Source organism: Hetaerina americana, unplaced genomic scaffold, assembly GCF_022747635.1.
Source record: "Hetaerina americana unplaced genomic scaffold, ioHetAmer1.1.p SCAF_35, whole genome shotgun sequence".
Lineage (NCBI taxonomy): Eukaryota > Metazoa > Arthropoda > Insecta > Odonata > Calopterygidae > Hetaerina > Hetaerina americana.
The window spans coordinates 4,511,846-4,528,531 of record NW_027286930.1 but is presented as its reverse complement, the minus strand read 5'-3'; the positions used below and the strand labels follow the sequence as shown (position 1 = coordinate 4,528,531).

The 16,686-nt window shown below is 38.8% G+C and overlaps 1 protein-coding gene across 1 annotated transcript; it reads right to left on the bottom strand.

Annotated features, from left to right (window-relative positions):
- Window positions 1-15,761: 15,761 nt before the first annotated feature.
- On the bottom strand, window positions 15,762-16,394 carry LOC139691438 (extracellular tyrosine-protein kinase PKDCC-like). The gene has a single exon (XM_071589254.1). It carries the CDS (start codon window positions 16,392-16,394, stop codon window positions 15,762-15,764), a length of 633 nt encoding a protein of 210 aa, XP_071445355.1.
- Window positions 16,395-16,686: the final 292 nt, after the last annotated feature.

Sequence of the window (16,686 nt, the reverse complement as noted above, 5' to 3'; positions counted from 1 at the left end):
CTTTTCTATATCCCTTGTGGTAATACGTAAAGTTTTTTAATTCGGCACCAAAACCTATCCTCCATGCTATTTCAAGAATCTACGTAATTGAGTTTGCCGAAAAATGTTGTAGTAGCGCTGCGGAAGAAGAATTCGCTAGTAATATTTGAAATTTCATGACATGCTCAGAGGTAGTGTTAAAAATGAGTTCCTTGGTTGTTGTCAAGAGCGGCGGTAGCCCAAGGTCGTGGTGAACAGGATCAATAAATCTGTGTTCCAACTCATATTCAAGTTGTTGTTCATCGCATGTTATTTAGAAGATATCATATGGAATAATATTACTGAATTGACAAAATTGAAAATTACTCTAGACATATGATGACAGTTTTTGAACAGACCAGTTATATATAGAATTTCAGAAATTTAAACCATCAAATGTTAACTTCAAATAACGCATTAGACCTCAGTGGACCTATTTGTTTATTTCTGTGATTTTTAGATGGTTTACGTATTTGCGTATTTTTCGGATAATTTACGAACTCAGTGAATTGAACTAATTTATCAAACTAGAGAAAGCAATCTGTTTTATTGTTAGAGTACCTTCATTTCACATATGGAAGCATTATTTCTGAATTTTTAGTATCCTTAGTGAATTTCCCACCAGTTGTAACAGTTATCAATCATGATAGAAAATGAAAAGTGTAGCAGCTCTAAATAAAGGAAATATTGGCAAGGGGAATGGGTGGCGCCCGTTCATTAAGTGTATGAATATGGTTTGATCACCACGGAGAGTTATGGCATTTTCTCCTAATATATTCTCATTTCTTGTGCATTGCATTAATTATTTGACAGTTAAAGTCAAAATTTAATGAAAATATTTCTTTTTGTGATAATGTAATGTTGTGTATGGTTTAGCGTCAAAGAGAAAAATATCTGACTAAAATTCCATCACCATTTTGTGGACGCTCATTAGAGCAAGCAAGATAGTGTTCTCGGATTAAATCTAATCTACTTAAAAGGCTGTGATTATCTAGGGACATAATTCATCTCTAGCGCATCAAACCAATGATTCATTCAGTATATCTTGGATCTTGAATGATTGAATGGCCAAGGAGCCTTTATCGTTTGATTTTAATTGAAGGCGATTTTAAAATGCCTGTCTTCCTACGCTCTCATTTATGTCATTTCCTGCATTTCTCAAGTTGTTCATATGTGTTTAACAGAAATATCATAGGAAATTTGGTTGATATATAAAACATCACGTTGAATTAAACTTCAATAAAATGTGTCACGTTAGAAAATAATGATGCGCAGAGTTAAACGCATGGCATTATGCGTTATGAAATCCATTTCGTATAAATATTTTCGAAAATCCGTGAGGATTTGGAGTTGGTATCGAATTTTAAAAGGAATTGAAAGGACCACCCACGTATGCCAAAACTTTGTATGTGGCGATATCAATTTTTCATCTTTCATGTTCATCTGCATAGGTAGGTGCCTTCGTAAGCCTTTTTCTGTCTGAGAATGAGGGCGACATGTTTGATCTATCTTATTCGTCTCTGAACTCAAACGCAAAGAAATTTCTTCTTGGCTGTTCGCTTGTCATCTTCGTAAAAGCGTGCGATAACTCAGACATTCTTCTATGAAGTAGAATTTCACGGGGAACTTTACGGTATTCACCAAGTGCGTTATTCATCCTTCATAACAGCGGTTCTCTAATCTCATGGTCAAGAATGACGCTTGGAATCCGCGAGTGGATCGTATGCTACCAAATATTTGAAAAAATGGGCCATATTCTCATATTGCAAAACCCAAGTTCAAGAGGGCCTAGTTATTCATTGTGACGCCTAAGGCATATGTTTTCAAAACTTAGGAAATCTCTTCGTTAAATTAGCTATTTTTTGGTGATCAGTGTTGGTCCTGGATGAGAATTTAGACTAAGTGGCGCCAGTTTGGGATTGATTATTAAAGGCCGTAATTTCGAGTTACCTGCCGTTTGAACAGTCGTTTTTGAATTTTGTATCCCACTAAAGGATTACTCTAATGTAAAAGAAATTTAAACATTCAAAGTACAGATTTGGGAACATGGATCAAATATTTGATCCTGGATGGCATTCGTTTGATTCCATAGCTTTCCAAATGATACATTTTGAAAATGTTCAGTTTTTTTATGCCGCTACCGCGAAAATTTATCTATCTCCTAAGTTTTACAGCTTTGGCATGTTTGATTTTCGACAAAATTGATCTTTCCTCCGATGGCTTGCTACGAAATGTTATTATATCAAGGTCATGATTCACTGAGTCACCGGGATCATGTGTCATATACTGTACATGTACATATATCGGACAAATAAGAGTATATATTTATTTATATTTACACTCACTGCCTTATTCACGAACTCAATTCTGACGAAATTTCACGCAAAGGAGGTTGAACAGCTCGTACCTAGGTTTAGACCCACACAATGATGTCATACGTTCTATTTAACTTTCCTGAAACAAATTCTATAAGAACTTAAACATTTCCAAATCACGTACATGTATATCATATTGGCACCCTAGAATTTTGTCTAAATTGTACCCGTTAAGGCGTACGCTATCGCAAGACGATTTATCCCAACCGAGTCAAGTAAAAGTCAAATATCCTAAATCAGGCAGGTATGGTGATGCTCTTCACTTGTCTCTTTATATCCATCTTTGGAATAACTGCTTCTATCACTATACATACTGGGTCTACCCCAATTGTGATGAGTGCGGCCGCTCAATTTACTTGAGGCACACCTTAGGTTCTAGGATGCATACTTAAGGTTTCCGCGCAAATCCACGCGACGAAACGCAGTAGCATGAAGGTTTTTTACGGTTTGCACCCTCAGGACGGATTGAGCATGAAAATGTAGGCTGCTCAAAAGAATTGACGTTGACTAATCCGGTCTCCATCACTTTATTTGAAGAGGACGACTGGCCAAGCGAAAGCTTGCTGGGAAAAAAATCTCCGACAAAGGTTATTGCTATCCGAGCATTTCACGCAAAGCATGGTACGGTCTCACGCAGAAAATTTCGTTTAATTATCGCTTCAACTTCTCCGTGACTATCGGGAAAAAATTGAAACTGGGGTGGGGAGTAGGGAATGGTGTCACCATGCTGACCGGAGTGCAGGTCCCGTAATTACAGTCGGCGTAGGGTGCGGCCGAGGAGAGGGGAGGGGTGAACGCGTGCAATGCGCGACGGAATAGGCCGAGAATTACCCTGGGGAGGGGGTGGTGGGGGATGGAGTGTACCATGGGAGTCGAGTCTATTCCCTCATCCTCAACCTTATCTCCCTTCTCCCTCTCACACTCTCCGAGGTCGACCGCCCGCAACCCCACACCCCCTCCCGTCCCCATATTTTTTGTTTCCCATCTCCTCTTCCTCTCTCCCTCCCTCTTTGCCTTCACCTCGATCCGCTTAGCTGCTGGAGAGGGAGGGAGGAGGGGGTTGGTGCCCCTTTGTCTTTCTTTCTTACTTTTTCTCGCAGCCTTTGATGCTGCGGTCCAATACAAGAGGTAAAGAATAAATTTCTGAGTTGTGCCGTCGAGGCCATTTTAATATTAGTTCAAAGGACTCCGTGGGTTAATTCTCCCACGGTTAAATATCGGCGCAGCAATTAATGCATAGGAATTTTCGGGACGAGAATGAAGTTGTTTTTTTCTCAACTAAGCAGCATTGTGTAAATCCGGTGTAAGCCTCTTAAAATATAATAAAAAAAGCGCCCCACTATCACCCTGCCCTCTCTTATTCACCCTCCCTTGTTTTCACTAGCAGGTAAAAATCCAAAAGCCCCGGGAAATTTTCGTCAAAAAGAAATCGTGACATTTTTCGGTGACAAGTGTATTAAAAATATCAAATTTGATGCTGCGCCAATTGAAGAATGGCATGGCAATTAATTATTTCTTTTTTTTGCTATTGGAATTCCTGAATAGAGTTGAAACTGACGCCTGAAATTAAAGGAAGTTTGATTCATTCTCAATTCATTATGGTTTCACAAATAACAACTTTAATTGAAAGAATAGAATATTCATTTCCATTGCGAGAACATTTTTGTGCAATCACTTCTTGTTGGTGCAGTAAAAAAGGGAATCGATAGATTTCAATACCATGTGCTATTAAATTATTTTTTCAAACAAGATATTCCATAAGAGATTATATTTTCAGTTTTGTATGATGTAGCTGGATAAACAATCCTTTTGCAGAATTCAAAAGGCAATAATAACCAAGATCATGGTTCTGTTCAAATAAAATATTTTTAATAATTGTTGATAGTACGTTAAAGCAGTGAAAAAAGCAGGAATTAAATTTAATTTTTTTGCTATAGTCTTTATAGAATTATACAATCATTTGTCGTAGGAACGTTTCATTACGTGTCTAGTTTAGTTCTCAGATATTTTTATGCTCATTTTTGTAATAAAAACCGGAAAATATAAGCACTTGCAAAGGACAATCAACTGTTTTAGGTATATCATTGGTATTTTGAAGTTAAATGTTGTGAATTTCTATGCATTGATCTTCATCGACGCACATGAATTAAGTCGTCGAGGTATTTAAAATTTAAATATTAATTGTTGTACATTCAATGCATAGAACTACGTCTTCCTGATTATAATTATACTCTAATACTTACAATTTAATTGTTTGTCGTAATCTTTCGCTGGTCCTCAGCCGTTGCATTTTTCACCTATTGGATATTTTAAAATGTAGTTTCTGTACTTAGTAATACACCGATCGACAGTGAGTTGGAATCAATGATCAAGAGTCGTTAAATTTCGATAAAATACAAATACAGGGAATGTGAACACCCGATTGTAATAACTGGAACGTAGTTTCCACTAACCCTTCCTCTGGGGCTCATTTCCTTGTTTAATTTTCACTCTAGTTAAAATTGGCTCTTAAATTTCGCCAAAGTCGATGAAACTGCGGAAATATTTTTTATCGACTATTTGTGTCTAAACCTTTATAATTGGGAGAGCATCACGAGGAGGACCACTTATTTCTTTTTTTTATTCGAGCGTCCGTCGTGGAAGCGTCTCGTATTGGCGGTCTCGAACTTATTTCAAGCTACTTCAAGCTCTTGGAAAACTAAATGACTGTGCTGGGTCCATGGGCTTCGAGTACGCCAGAGGAAGGCTGACGGTTCGGCAGGAAGAGACTCTCAGCCGATGACTTAATCCGGATGACCGTCCAGCTGGCGCAAACAACCGTAGAGCGTTGGAGACGGCGGCGGTGGAGGGTAACTTAGGAGGTGGGAAAGAAGATTGGGGAGGAGATGAGAGGAGTGGGGAGGAGGAGATAGGGATGGTTACAAGATGGAGTCGTAAGAAGTGCTCGGCCAATAGAGCTTAGGGGATGATATCTCCTTTCTCGCCGTTGTGAGCCCTTCTCCAACTCCACGTCATTCCCTCCGCGCTCATGAAGCGAGCCCGGACATCTTCTTTCCCTTTCCTTCTTCGAAGAGCGAAGCTTTTCTTCCTGTTTTAAGAATCTCCTGAGTCGTTCGGCACGTATATACATACATACATATATATATATATATATATATATATATATATATATATATATATATATATATATATATATATATATTCACGTCGTCGCTAAGCTACGCACTTCCAGATACTGCAGTGAATCGCTAAACGTCTTTCATCGGATGATCAACCCTACGGTAGCGTCAACCCGAGTGGAGAAAAAATGTCGGGGAAGGGAAGACGACGCTTCCTTTGCCATGTTTTAACGGTGAAATAGAATTTTTTTCTCCTTCAAAACCAATTGGTTTTAGAGGATATTCTGCAAATTTTAATATTCTGTGAATTTACTGTTTGATTGACGTCCCCGGAACGTGTTGGGCTATGGAAAGAAAATGCTGCTTTAAAATTCAGGGGAGGATCGAGGATTAGTGAGTCATAGGGTGAGGAGCAGAGGATTTATACGGCGTGATTTTGGTTAGGCTTCGTTGTCGAGGAGTTTCTTAAGTCTCGGGAGAACGTGATTTTATAACGCTAAGCTTAATTTCAAAAAGTCTCAGCGGTAACACTTGACCCACATAATGGGTGGTTGGGTGAAAAGCTCTTTCTCGCTGCACAATTCGTATTGTAATGATTTATTTCTTCTTCTTGCATTCAGAGACATTTTTAGCTGGAGAACAGCAGCAAGAGGGTCTTTTCGATGTGTGGAATACGGGGCTTCCTACTCCACGAGCCCTATTTGTTAGACTCACACGGCTCCTAAAGTCATCTCCCACCGGCAGAGCTACTTAGCATTATAAAAAGATAAAGAAAATATATTCTGGGGGAAACAAAACGTTTTCATCATGCTCATTTTATCCACAATGTAATGCAATAAAATATAAAAATGACATCCAGCAACCTCAAAACGCTGTCAAAGACATTTCGTTATATTTTTAATTGTATTCGCGCATCTCTAATATGATATACATTTTGAAGAAAGGCACATTTTCTATTCCTTCGCAGGACTTGTATCAACCAAACAAGGATGGTTTCTAAGAGCACTAAACCAAAGAATACATTTAATAGCGCCGTTCCTTATTTGTCATGTCGTCTTCATTTATAGAGTAGAAATTTAGTTCTGTTCCTGAAAAGATATGACAGTTCTGTTCATCTTCCAGGCATCTTTTGCTAGACTTGAGACGTGTTACTAGTGTGCAGCGTGCCTGATGCACTTTGTCATTCCCAAGGTAGTACTGCTAACACGTCGCGTACAAACCTTTCTAAAACTAATTTTTCTCTCAGTTACTAAAGGATACTAAATTAATTTTTTAAACTATAATATTTCCGCGTTCGCATATTACGTTTCATGCTTTCATTGCATTAATTTAAAGAGTTGTAAAAAAGAAAAGTAATCTCAGCGGTACCATACTACGTCCTAAAGTGATCGTGCAAGGCGGTGCTCGCATTAGCACAGTAAATTACCAGTAATTAATGATACTATGGTGATGGAGAATATGTCCACATAAAATTAATCGAATAAGTAATAAAAAAAGCGACGAATACTTTAAGGTAAAAACACTTTTCCGTTTCGGTGTTGTTTCAAATAATGCTCCCGACGTTCTGACCGTTGGCACATGAAACATTCCTTTATCCTTTTCGAGACAACGGGAAAGATACTTGTCCAAAATTTTATTGGAACGGGGGCATAAATTTCGCATCTGATACATCGGTATTGGGTCGAAAGAGAGAAGCAGTCCCAGCGCTACAAGTAGAGAAATATTTATCTCGGAAACAGATCCACCTCTGGCGATCCAAAAGGAAGCGATCCCGATGTGGAAGCGTTGAGGTCAATGATTGGTGGTTGAATAGCTGGAATCCGAATCCGTAGCTATAAATAACCCGTACACCGATTTCATCGCCCATAAATGCCAAAAGTAGTATTTATAATTCTTGTTTTTTTTCGACATTTTGTAGCCCCTCTCGCGTCTTCATGTTTCATTATCGGTATATGAAAGAAGTAAATGAACAGGGACTGTGATACACGGCTAGGTACGCCCATCGCTAAGGTTATATAGTACCTGATTTATTGGGGGACTCGAATGAACTCATGCCTTGCCGCTCGTCCAAGTTGCTTTTTGATGTAAAAAAACTAACAGTGTCGCTAAAGACGATGATTGTTCGAAAGTATGACAGGTAGAATATTACACATTTTTTAATAAACTGAATAGTTACATCGCCACGGAATGAATATGGCATATAAATGTACCCGAATACATAATATTTTCTCGCTACTTTAAATTAGATTTTAATAGTTAAAAATTAGCTTTATTGTACGTTTTACTTCTTATTTGCGCCATTATATTCATAATTTTTATGAGCGATCGGAATGATCTACTTCAATAATGTCTGTACTTCATCACTTATTGTGTGTTACACCAGATTTTTGGAAGGCATTCATATTCAATACTTATTTATTACGAACTCTTTGATTATAGCTGTTTTGTATATACTCTTTTTATTAAATGTCCAAATGGCACAACAAAGGATTCTGTGATGATGGCGATTTCTTCTTTGAACAGGTTTGCACATTTATTTTAAGTTTTGGTGCACATTTTTACATGGCGTTTACTAAATACTGAATTCTTCTCTGGATTTTTTAGTCAGTTTTGGCTGGGAATTGAAAGAGTTACCTCCAAAATAATTTGCCAGTTATTATTTGATGGCCAGTTTTTAAACCTTAGTTTCGCATTAATCAATACGATTGGGTTAAAATGGGCAACTGTTTAAAATTGAATGGAAGCACAGCAACCGACATGGTGGGTTGGCTAATGGGGGATATGGGGTAATTTCATGGAATTTACGGAAAAATACTTTTTTGACGCAGTGAATCTGTGGCTAGAAGAGATATAGTATTGCAACTGAAACAGCTTGCTATTCTTTGTTTATTACTTGCTATAACCACTCATTTCGGTTTTCAATTTTTTACATTTTGCAAATGATCAGTGAAATAAAATTAAAATACTAAGAGTGATTCAAGGATACTTCTTACGATGGTAAAAATTAAAACAAATAAGAAACCATGATATAGAACAGGATTAAATATATTCATTACTGTTCGCCTGAAGCACTGTCTCAAGCATATTAGAATTAATCCCCAATAGTTTAATGAGCAAAGGGAAATGATCCAAAACATGGAAAAAAAGGTAAAGGAAGGTCACCTAAAAGTTGATTTTTGCCTCTTCTATCCGAAAAAAAAATTCTAAATCTTACAGTCAAGAAGAAGTTATTTTTCAAAATGGAGAAATAACCCAGTGGCATTTTTTATGCATGAAAAAATTGTAATGCATTAATATTCTGCGTATGAAAAAGGAACATGATTTAATTTAGTAGATACTTCTAAGAAAGTGTTAAACATGTATGTAGTTCAGCATGTAAACGACCATAATTATATATATGTTGTATATGTATGTGTATATATATATACATATATATATATATGTTGTATGTGTGTATGTATATGTATGTATATATACATATATATATATATATATATATATATATATATATATATATATATATATGTATATATATGTTGTATGTGTGTATGTATGTGTATATATATATATACACATACATACACACATACAACATATATATACATATTTATATATATATATATATATATATATATATATATATATATATATGTATATATATGTTGTATGTGTGTATGTATGTGTATATATATATATATATATATATATATATATATATATATATATATATATATAGAGTTCGATTTCCGGGCAAGTCTCTGGGCACCTGCAGCTCCACCCCAGCTATGTGATTTTTCGGGTACCAGATCTTCCTGGGAAACCATAACCGGCACAGGGAAAGGAACTGACCCCCCTACAATGATGTGTGAATATCACACGCCGTCGGGCTTAGTACTGTGTGAACTCTATCCTTCTCTTCCTTGTGAAAGGTGGCATGTACCATCGAAAATTCGAAAACTAGTGTGTTTTTCTATTGTATGTTTCTGTTTTTGACTTTTTCGCTAGTGCTAACTTCATATACATTATATATATATATATATATATATATATATATATATATGTATGTATGTATGTATATATATACATATATATATACATATATATATATACATATATATATACACATACATACATATATATATATATATATATATATATATATATATATATATATATGTATATATATGTATATGTGTGTGTGTGTGTACACATATTTATATACATATATGTATACTCTTTCACGGGCGAAGATAAGTGTGCATGGCACGTTTCACTTTTCTTTGTTGCTAATTCACCTTGTCGAGAACAATGAATGTTTGTCGCGAATGAGTTTCCTCTTTGTGCCGCAAGGGAATTCTGGCGCCATAGGGTGTATTGAGTTATGATATATATCCATTTCCTGGCTGGCTCCTCAGAGCCTCAATCAATCGCACCCTGCCCGTCTCCTCACCCTGTCCACCCACCACTCCCCGTCCGATGCCTCCCCTCTCCCCAGTCTCGCCCTGCCTTCTCCTCTCGTCCTTCCCCGCTCTTCCGCAAAAGATCGCAGGAAGAGCATCCAGAACTTGGAGCAGAAAAACACTCGTAATTGAATCGTTCCACATGATGCTCCCGGAAGGAGTGATTCATTGAGTCCGACCAGGACAGGTTCCAGCGAGTATCTGCGCTAGGAGAGAGAGAGAGACAGGGGGAGGATGTGGGAGATCTAAGAGAAAACTCCAATGGAAACAATGTGGCCGAGTTAAAAAAAAATTCACACGCAACACGAGAGAAAAAACGCTGGGGTAGTTAATCCGCGAAATTACTCGCGAGCTCAAAACGGCTACGGGAGGAATTTCGGTAAAGTTTTCCTTGGCTTTCACCGCAGATCTATCAAATGGGTAGGACGTGAAACTCTCCAGAAGAGTGCTCTCAAATGTTTCGAAGTAATACTTTTGAAGCCATTTATTTTTTTCATAATTACTCCTGCTTTTTTTTACTACACATGTATTTCCGGCAATCTGTTGAGAAATCGTTTTCCACAGAATCAGGATTCAGTCATGCAGTCCTTGGGACTAAATTATCAAATTCCTTTGAAACAGAAATTGTGAATTCCCACAGGGTGATGATTTTCTCTGTAGTTTAAAGAAGGGTCATTCAAGGTAATCGCCGGATTTTGGGATTCTATTTTGGCTGTAGGAAGAACGCTATGTGAGGTATGATAAAAACTGGAGGTAGGAATGGGAAATAGGTGAGGATTCCTTGAAATAATTTAGATTTGCGGGTGATTAAGCTTTAGCTAACCATTCAACCAAGGGTCGCAATAGTGCTTTATACATTAAAAAATCAGTGTGATAAGTATAGTAGGAGAACCAATGCATACTGAGCAAAGGCCATGAGATTTCTGAGAGATAGAAAGTTAAAGGGGAGGAAATATGGGAGGGTAAAACCTAGAGGTGGTGGAACAGTTTACCTATGTATTCAGAGTTTAAGACCAAATTGGAAGTTGGTAAAAGTGGTATAAACGTCAGAAAAAGAATTTCCCTAGGCAAAGAATCTTTCGCAAAGAGGAGGAAATTGATGAAAGAGAGATTGTGCATGAAAGTTAAAATTGGTTAGTAAAAACTTCGATATGTAGCTTAGCTTTGTACGGCGTAGATACATCGTCGTTGAAGTAAGATGGTAGGCATAGATTAGCGGCTTTTGTATTATGTGGATATGAAGAAGGATGTAAAAGGTTAAATGGACGGAAAGGAAAACAAATGAAGAATTGCTAGGCATGGTGTGGAAGGAGAGTTTGTTATTGGGAGCAATTCTCAGAAAATGAAGGAAATGTGGATGCAGAGTAATTTAATTGGGAATGGAATGTTGAAGTCTGCGATAGATGGGAGATCGACGGGAAGGGGAGGAATAGGATACGCATTTTGGACGGAATGAAGGCAGATTGAAAATTTAAAGAATGGAGGACAGTTAATATTAGTGTGGTCTGTCATGTCATTCTTTTCAAAGGAAGATGTAGAATCGAGCGATTTTCAGTGTTTGCTCATCCAAAACTAACCTTAAATAGTAGACTAATGATAAGGTTCTGGCTATATACTAATTGTTCATTGAAATAGTGCCTCCGAAATACTATATATCCGTTGAAGCTTGGATTGAATAACTTGGGTTGAATGGTTTCAGAGATTTTAGTATTAGTTCCAATTACCGTGTCAACAAGGAAGATATTTTCGGTCAATTATTTCGGAGTGTTCGAAGGCTTTCCAGAATATAATTGAAACAATTAATTAAATAAAATACAATAAATAATAATAGAAAATTAATAGCATTTAAAAGTGTATTATTTTTACTTTTTATTGAAATAAAAGCATTAATCAACTTCCTACAAGTGTATGCTTATCATAATTTTCACGAATTGCTCCCGACACACAATCTGATATTTAAAAATTGTGGGATTCCGTGAAGTCATTTGTGAGGCTGTCATTCCCATTTTCGGTGTGGAGCATACAAAATGGTTAAATAGGTTAGTTATATATTTAATCATAAACTCGCTCACTTTCTAATATAGCGATAAGTTCTAGCAATGAAAGTCTTCAGAAAAAATTCAATAACACGCATTTTTTTTGCGAAATCATAATGAAAGTAAATTTTACTTCATACCTAATGGAGTTCTCTATCAAGTTGTGTCTGATGTTTGAGAGAAAATGAACAAAACGCTCATCGGTATTTGTGTTTTTTATTGGGGGCCAAAAGAATTGTTTTTCTGTTCATTCCGAGTGACAAATATCTTTTATTTCCGTTTCACCTCAGATTCGATTCCCTGGTTATGAGACGGTGGTCGTATGAGATTTTTTTAGTCTGAGGACTATGGAAAGAAAAGAAACGGTTTCTCGGCGGAAGCCAGTCAGAACGTCAGCCAAAGGCCCTTATTGTGGGCGGAATCGAGAGAGGGGGAGGGTTTGGAAATGGGGCGGGTGAAGGAAGGAGAGCGTTCCATAAAACCCAGACTCTGTAGAGGAGGGATATTAGGCGCGTATGGGGGAGCTAAAGTCGAGGGAAAAAAAAAGGCGAGTGTGGCATTAAATGAGACTTGTCGGAATGGGAATCCTCAACTCTTCAACGTACGTATTGAATAAACACCATAGATTATAATGATGTTTCGAGGGATGTCAGATAAATTATTATCTTCTCAATGGAATTTTTCCCAGTAGATGTTTTACTGAAGAAAAAGACGAGTCTTCTCCATTCTCAACGACAACTTGAAAACGGCTGACTCCCTTCCGGGTTGTCATTGTCTAACTTTGGGGAGGAAATCATCTACTTTTTATATATTTTTTTTGGTGGACGGACGCTTATTTGTATGAATGAGGCATGATGATGACACTTAGAATGAAAAAGCACAAGGAGAACAAATAACTCCGTAATTTATTTCAAAAGGGACATTATTCGGAACGAAGGCCTATAATTGCGATTATTGAGGGAATGAAAGACGGTTGTGGAGGGCACTTTGAGTGAGTACGCCGTCCGTCGGATGGGACGTTAAACTGCGGACCCCTTGGCGCCTTTCGTAAAGAGCAGGCTAATGCCGACGCCGGGTTTCTCTCCACCCTTCATCCTTTCCTGTCCATCCCCTATGGCGCAAATGACCTTAGCTGTCGGTCGCCTCCCCTTAAAACTACTACCCCATGAAAGACGGATGATTTCGAAGCCTCACACTGGGTAAGTTCTGTCACTTATTTTTATACGTTATCTCATTGATCTTGGAAAGCACAATGATGACAACAAAGGTAGTTATATGGAGCCCTCGAATAAAGTAAATTATCTCACAATATTATCCGCTACAAGTGACATCGTCTGAATGCAATTTTTTAAAATTAATTTCGTTTTTACGGACAAAAATTGGAAATTTCATTGAAATCTTGTTTGATTGAAAAAAAAACGAAAGAAATTGGTTGAATTTTCTCGTGTAGTTCTTTCAATGCGCACGTGAATTCTTGTGTTTGGAAACTTTCACGGTCTCCGTATTCATTCCTGCGAGCATTTGAGTGAGAGAGAGATATCCAGAGATATAGGCAACAACGCTAGCATATTCTGTTATGATTAGGCAACCCAACGTACAGGCTTGGGTCCCCGGAGAGTTGTGAGATGCTATCCATCGGCTGCCTAATGAAATTTATGAAGTACCTGCCCCAATCACCAGTCGAATGCGTACCACATTTCACGCTTTGAAACCTGATCAAGTACGCCGCTGTTTCGTCATCGTCTATATGCCTTCACCCCGGCCTCCTCCACTAAACGAATGTGGCTCTCGAAGCTAGATTCGCTCCTCCCGTGGAGGAGTTAAGTGAATTCCATGGTAAGGTCCACTCTTAAATTCTCGAATTGGATAATAAGCTCGTTCCCGAAACAAATACGAATAAATCATTGATGAATTTATGATACCATAAAAATTATGGATAAAGCGAGAGATCGGGATTAATAGAACAAAAATAGAATGTTTTACGTTACATATTATGGGCAAAGGGCTCTTTGAGAGCTTAAACCTTCTTGCAGTTTCAATTCACTCTCTCGTTTGGAAAATATACGATTTTCAGTGTATATCGTGAAAAATTTCAATTTACAAGCCCCTTCGTTAAAAGCAAGAGGCATAAAGGATTATCATGTGGTGTCCTAAAGTACAAGTTAAGCCTCTTACATGTTTTAAATTAAATACGAAAATACTATGACCTTTATAAGTCCGAGTACAAATCCGAAGTGGAAACACTATGTAACAAACTAAAGGGAAAATAACGTTTGCGGCTCCCATGTAAAAGCCAGATAGGACAATCAAAACAAAAGTCTTTTCAATAGACATGCGATGCATTGTGTTCAGCGGCATAAACCTCCATTACAGGCTCCGTCGCCAACCGGTTAAAAATTTTCTTTGTCGTAAAATCACTCCATAGAAAAGAAAGGAAAATGAAATAGTCGTCTGTGAAAAGTCAAAAGCGATAGCTTGATCGCATCCTCGTGACTTTAAATAGAAAAGGAATGCTAACAACGTTTCACGTTCGATGATGGAATGAGATTTAATATTTTTCAGCTCGGAGATTCAATTCGGTACTTTAATGTTCCATGAAAAGCTTTCTATTTCCGAGCAAACGAAAGCTTTGATGACTTCGGTTATTCCATAATAGGGGCATTTTTACCAAAAAGAATTCCATTCCACTAGCGTAATTCGTTGAAACTGTGACTTGTCGTTGGAGTACAATAAATCACCTTGATATTTCACCATTTATATTTGTGAATTAGCTTAGCCTTGAATAATCATTGATTTTAATAAAAAATTCAAAGCATTGCCAAATTTAAATATTCTAAGGTTATTTCAACATTATATAAACTCTATCAATTACAAGTAAGAGTATTTATCGTCGTATTTATTTAGTATTTTTTCATTCTTTGATGAAAAACGCGCATTTCATAAGTGTGCCTTTTCATTAAATCTGGAAAATGTTGAAAAGAGGTTTTATCGACTAACAAGTTATCTAAATCTTTTAATTCTATAGTATCATGGAGTTCTTTCAAAATGAGCGTCAAAATGCTGCGAAGCATTGGTAAGTTCTAATTCCATCATTTGCTAGGTAACTATATTATTCAGATGTATTAAACGATTGTCGATCAATTAAAAAATACAACAATGAAATATTGTTACCAAATTTAAGAGAAAAATATTCAAGTCGAAGAAATATATTCCTAGTATAAAATATATGCGCTTTTTAAATTCTAGGCAAATTCAATCCTGTTACTGAAGTAACTGGCATACCCAAACTTAAGTGTATAATTTGAGTAACCCCTACTCAACGAGAGAAATTCTTTAATTCAATACGAAAATCTTTTCTCCGTGTGACTACAAGTTAAAATACGGCAGGGATAGAAAATTTGAAAGTGTTGCTTGAGTTTGCGTAGGTGCGTCCACACTTGAATTGTTCCTTGCCCGTTTCCAAGTTTTGGGGTGTGTTTAAGAAAATCAAATTGAACCAGTTATCGCTTTATTTTCATTTTTTAGATTACTAATGCACTTTTATTGTTCAACTTGCAAATTTATTTTTAACTTCTTGCGTGTTCACCGCACGCTGACCATCATCTGTTTAAAACACCTGCGAGATAGCATTACGTTGGAATAACATAATTTTTTTATGCTTCAGTAGAAAATTTAAAAAAGTGACAATTTATTCACCGATAAATTTTGGACATAGATACTAAATTGGTGTCGAAGATGGAAAGAAACGGCGATTCAGTTACAGCAGAAAAATGCATGTGACAGCCGTACCTGGACAATGTTGTCGTGCCTCAGCTGCCCCAACAGGACCATCTCCCTCAGTATCTTGGCCGCGGCCCTCCTGTAGCACGCTGACAGCGACCCTCCCACCCTCTGGCACTCCCGGACGTCGTGCCCGTTGAGGTTGACCGTCTTGATGGCCACGTCGCGGCCCCACACCTTGGCCCGGTACACCGCCTTGGTCCAGCCGCCGGCCACGAACTCGAGGTCGGAGGCTGAGTGCACCGCCGAGCACTCGAGGACCTTCACGCCGCCCACCCCGCCGCCGACGCCCGGCCCGTCGTCTTCCTTTCCCCCGCTCTCGTTAGTCACGCCGGCCCCAATCTGCCGCGAGAGGTACGCCGTCAGGCCGCCGGCCGCGCCGCGTCCGACGCCCGCCGGAGACACGGGCGCCCCGTCCCGGAGCAGGTGGCCGAAGGCGGATGCCGGCCGGCCCTGCCGTCCCCCCTTGCAGGCCCGCCCAAACGCGGCCTCCTCCCTCGCCGGGTCGAAGCCAGGCCAGAAGAGGAAGATGACGGCCATCCCGAAGAGGCAGCCGTACGACACGACGCAGAGACACATCACTGGAGAGCACGGGCACGTTGCCATGGCGAACACGTGACGGACATCACCGGAGAAGAGAGGATAGAGATCGAGGGAATAGAGCCGACGCCTGCGGAGAGACCGGGGAGTCGGGGTCGACTGTGCCCGCGGAGGCGGTCGGTCCGTCGGTGGGGGGAAGTTTCTCGGGCGAGGCGGGCGCCTGCGCGAGAGGGGCGGGTCGCGGCCACCCTCCCATCCCCTCTCGGGTCGGATCGGATCACCGTGTGGGCGCCTCTCTTCCCACCCCTTCCGGAGGAGTGTGGGGTGGGGTCGGTGGTGGGTGCCGGTGGCGGACGCG

Coding starts and splice junctions, on each gene's coding strand:
- LOC139691438 (XM_071589254.1), bottom strand. CDS start 16,394: ATGGCAACGTGCCCGTGCTCTCCAGTGATGTGTCTCTGCGTCGTGTCG.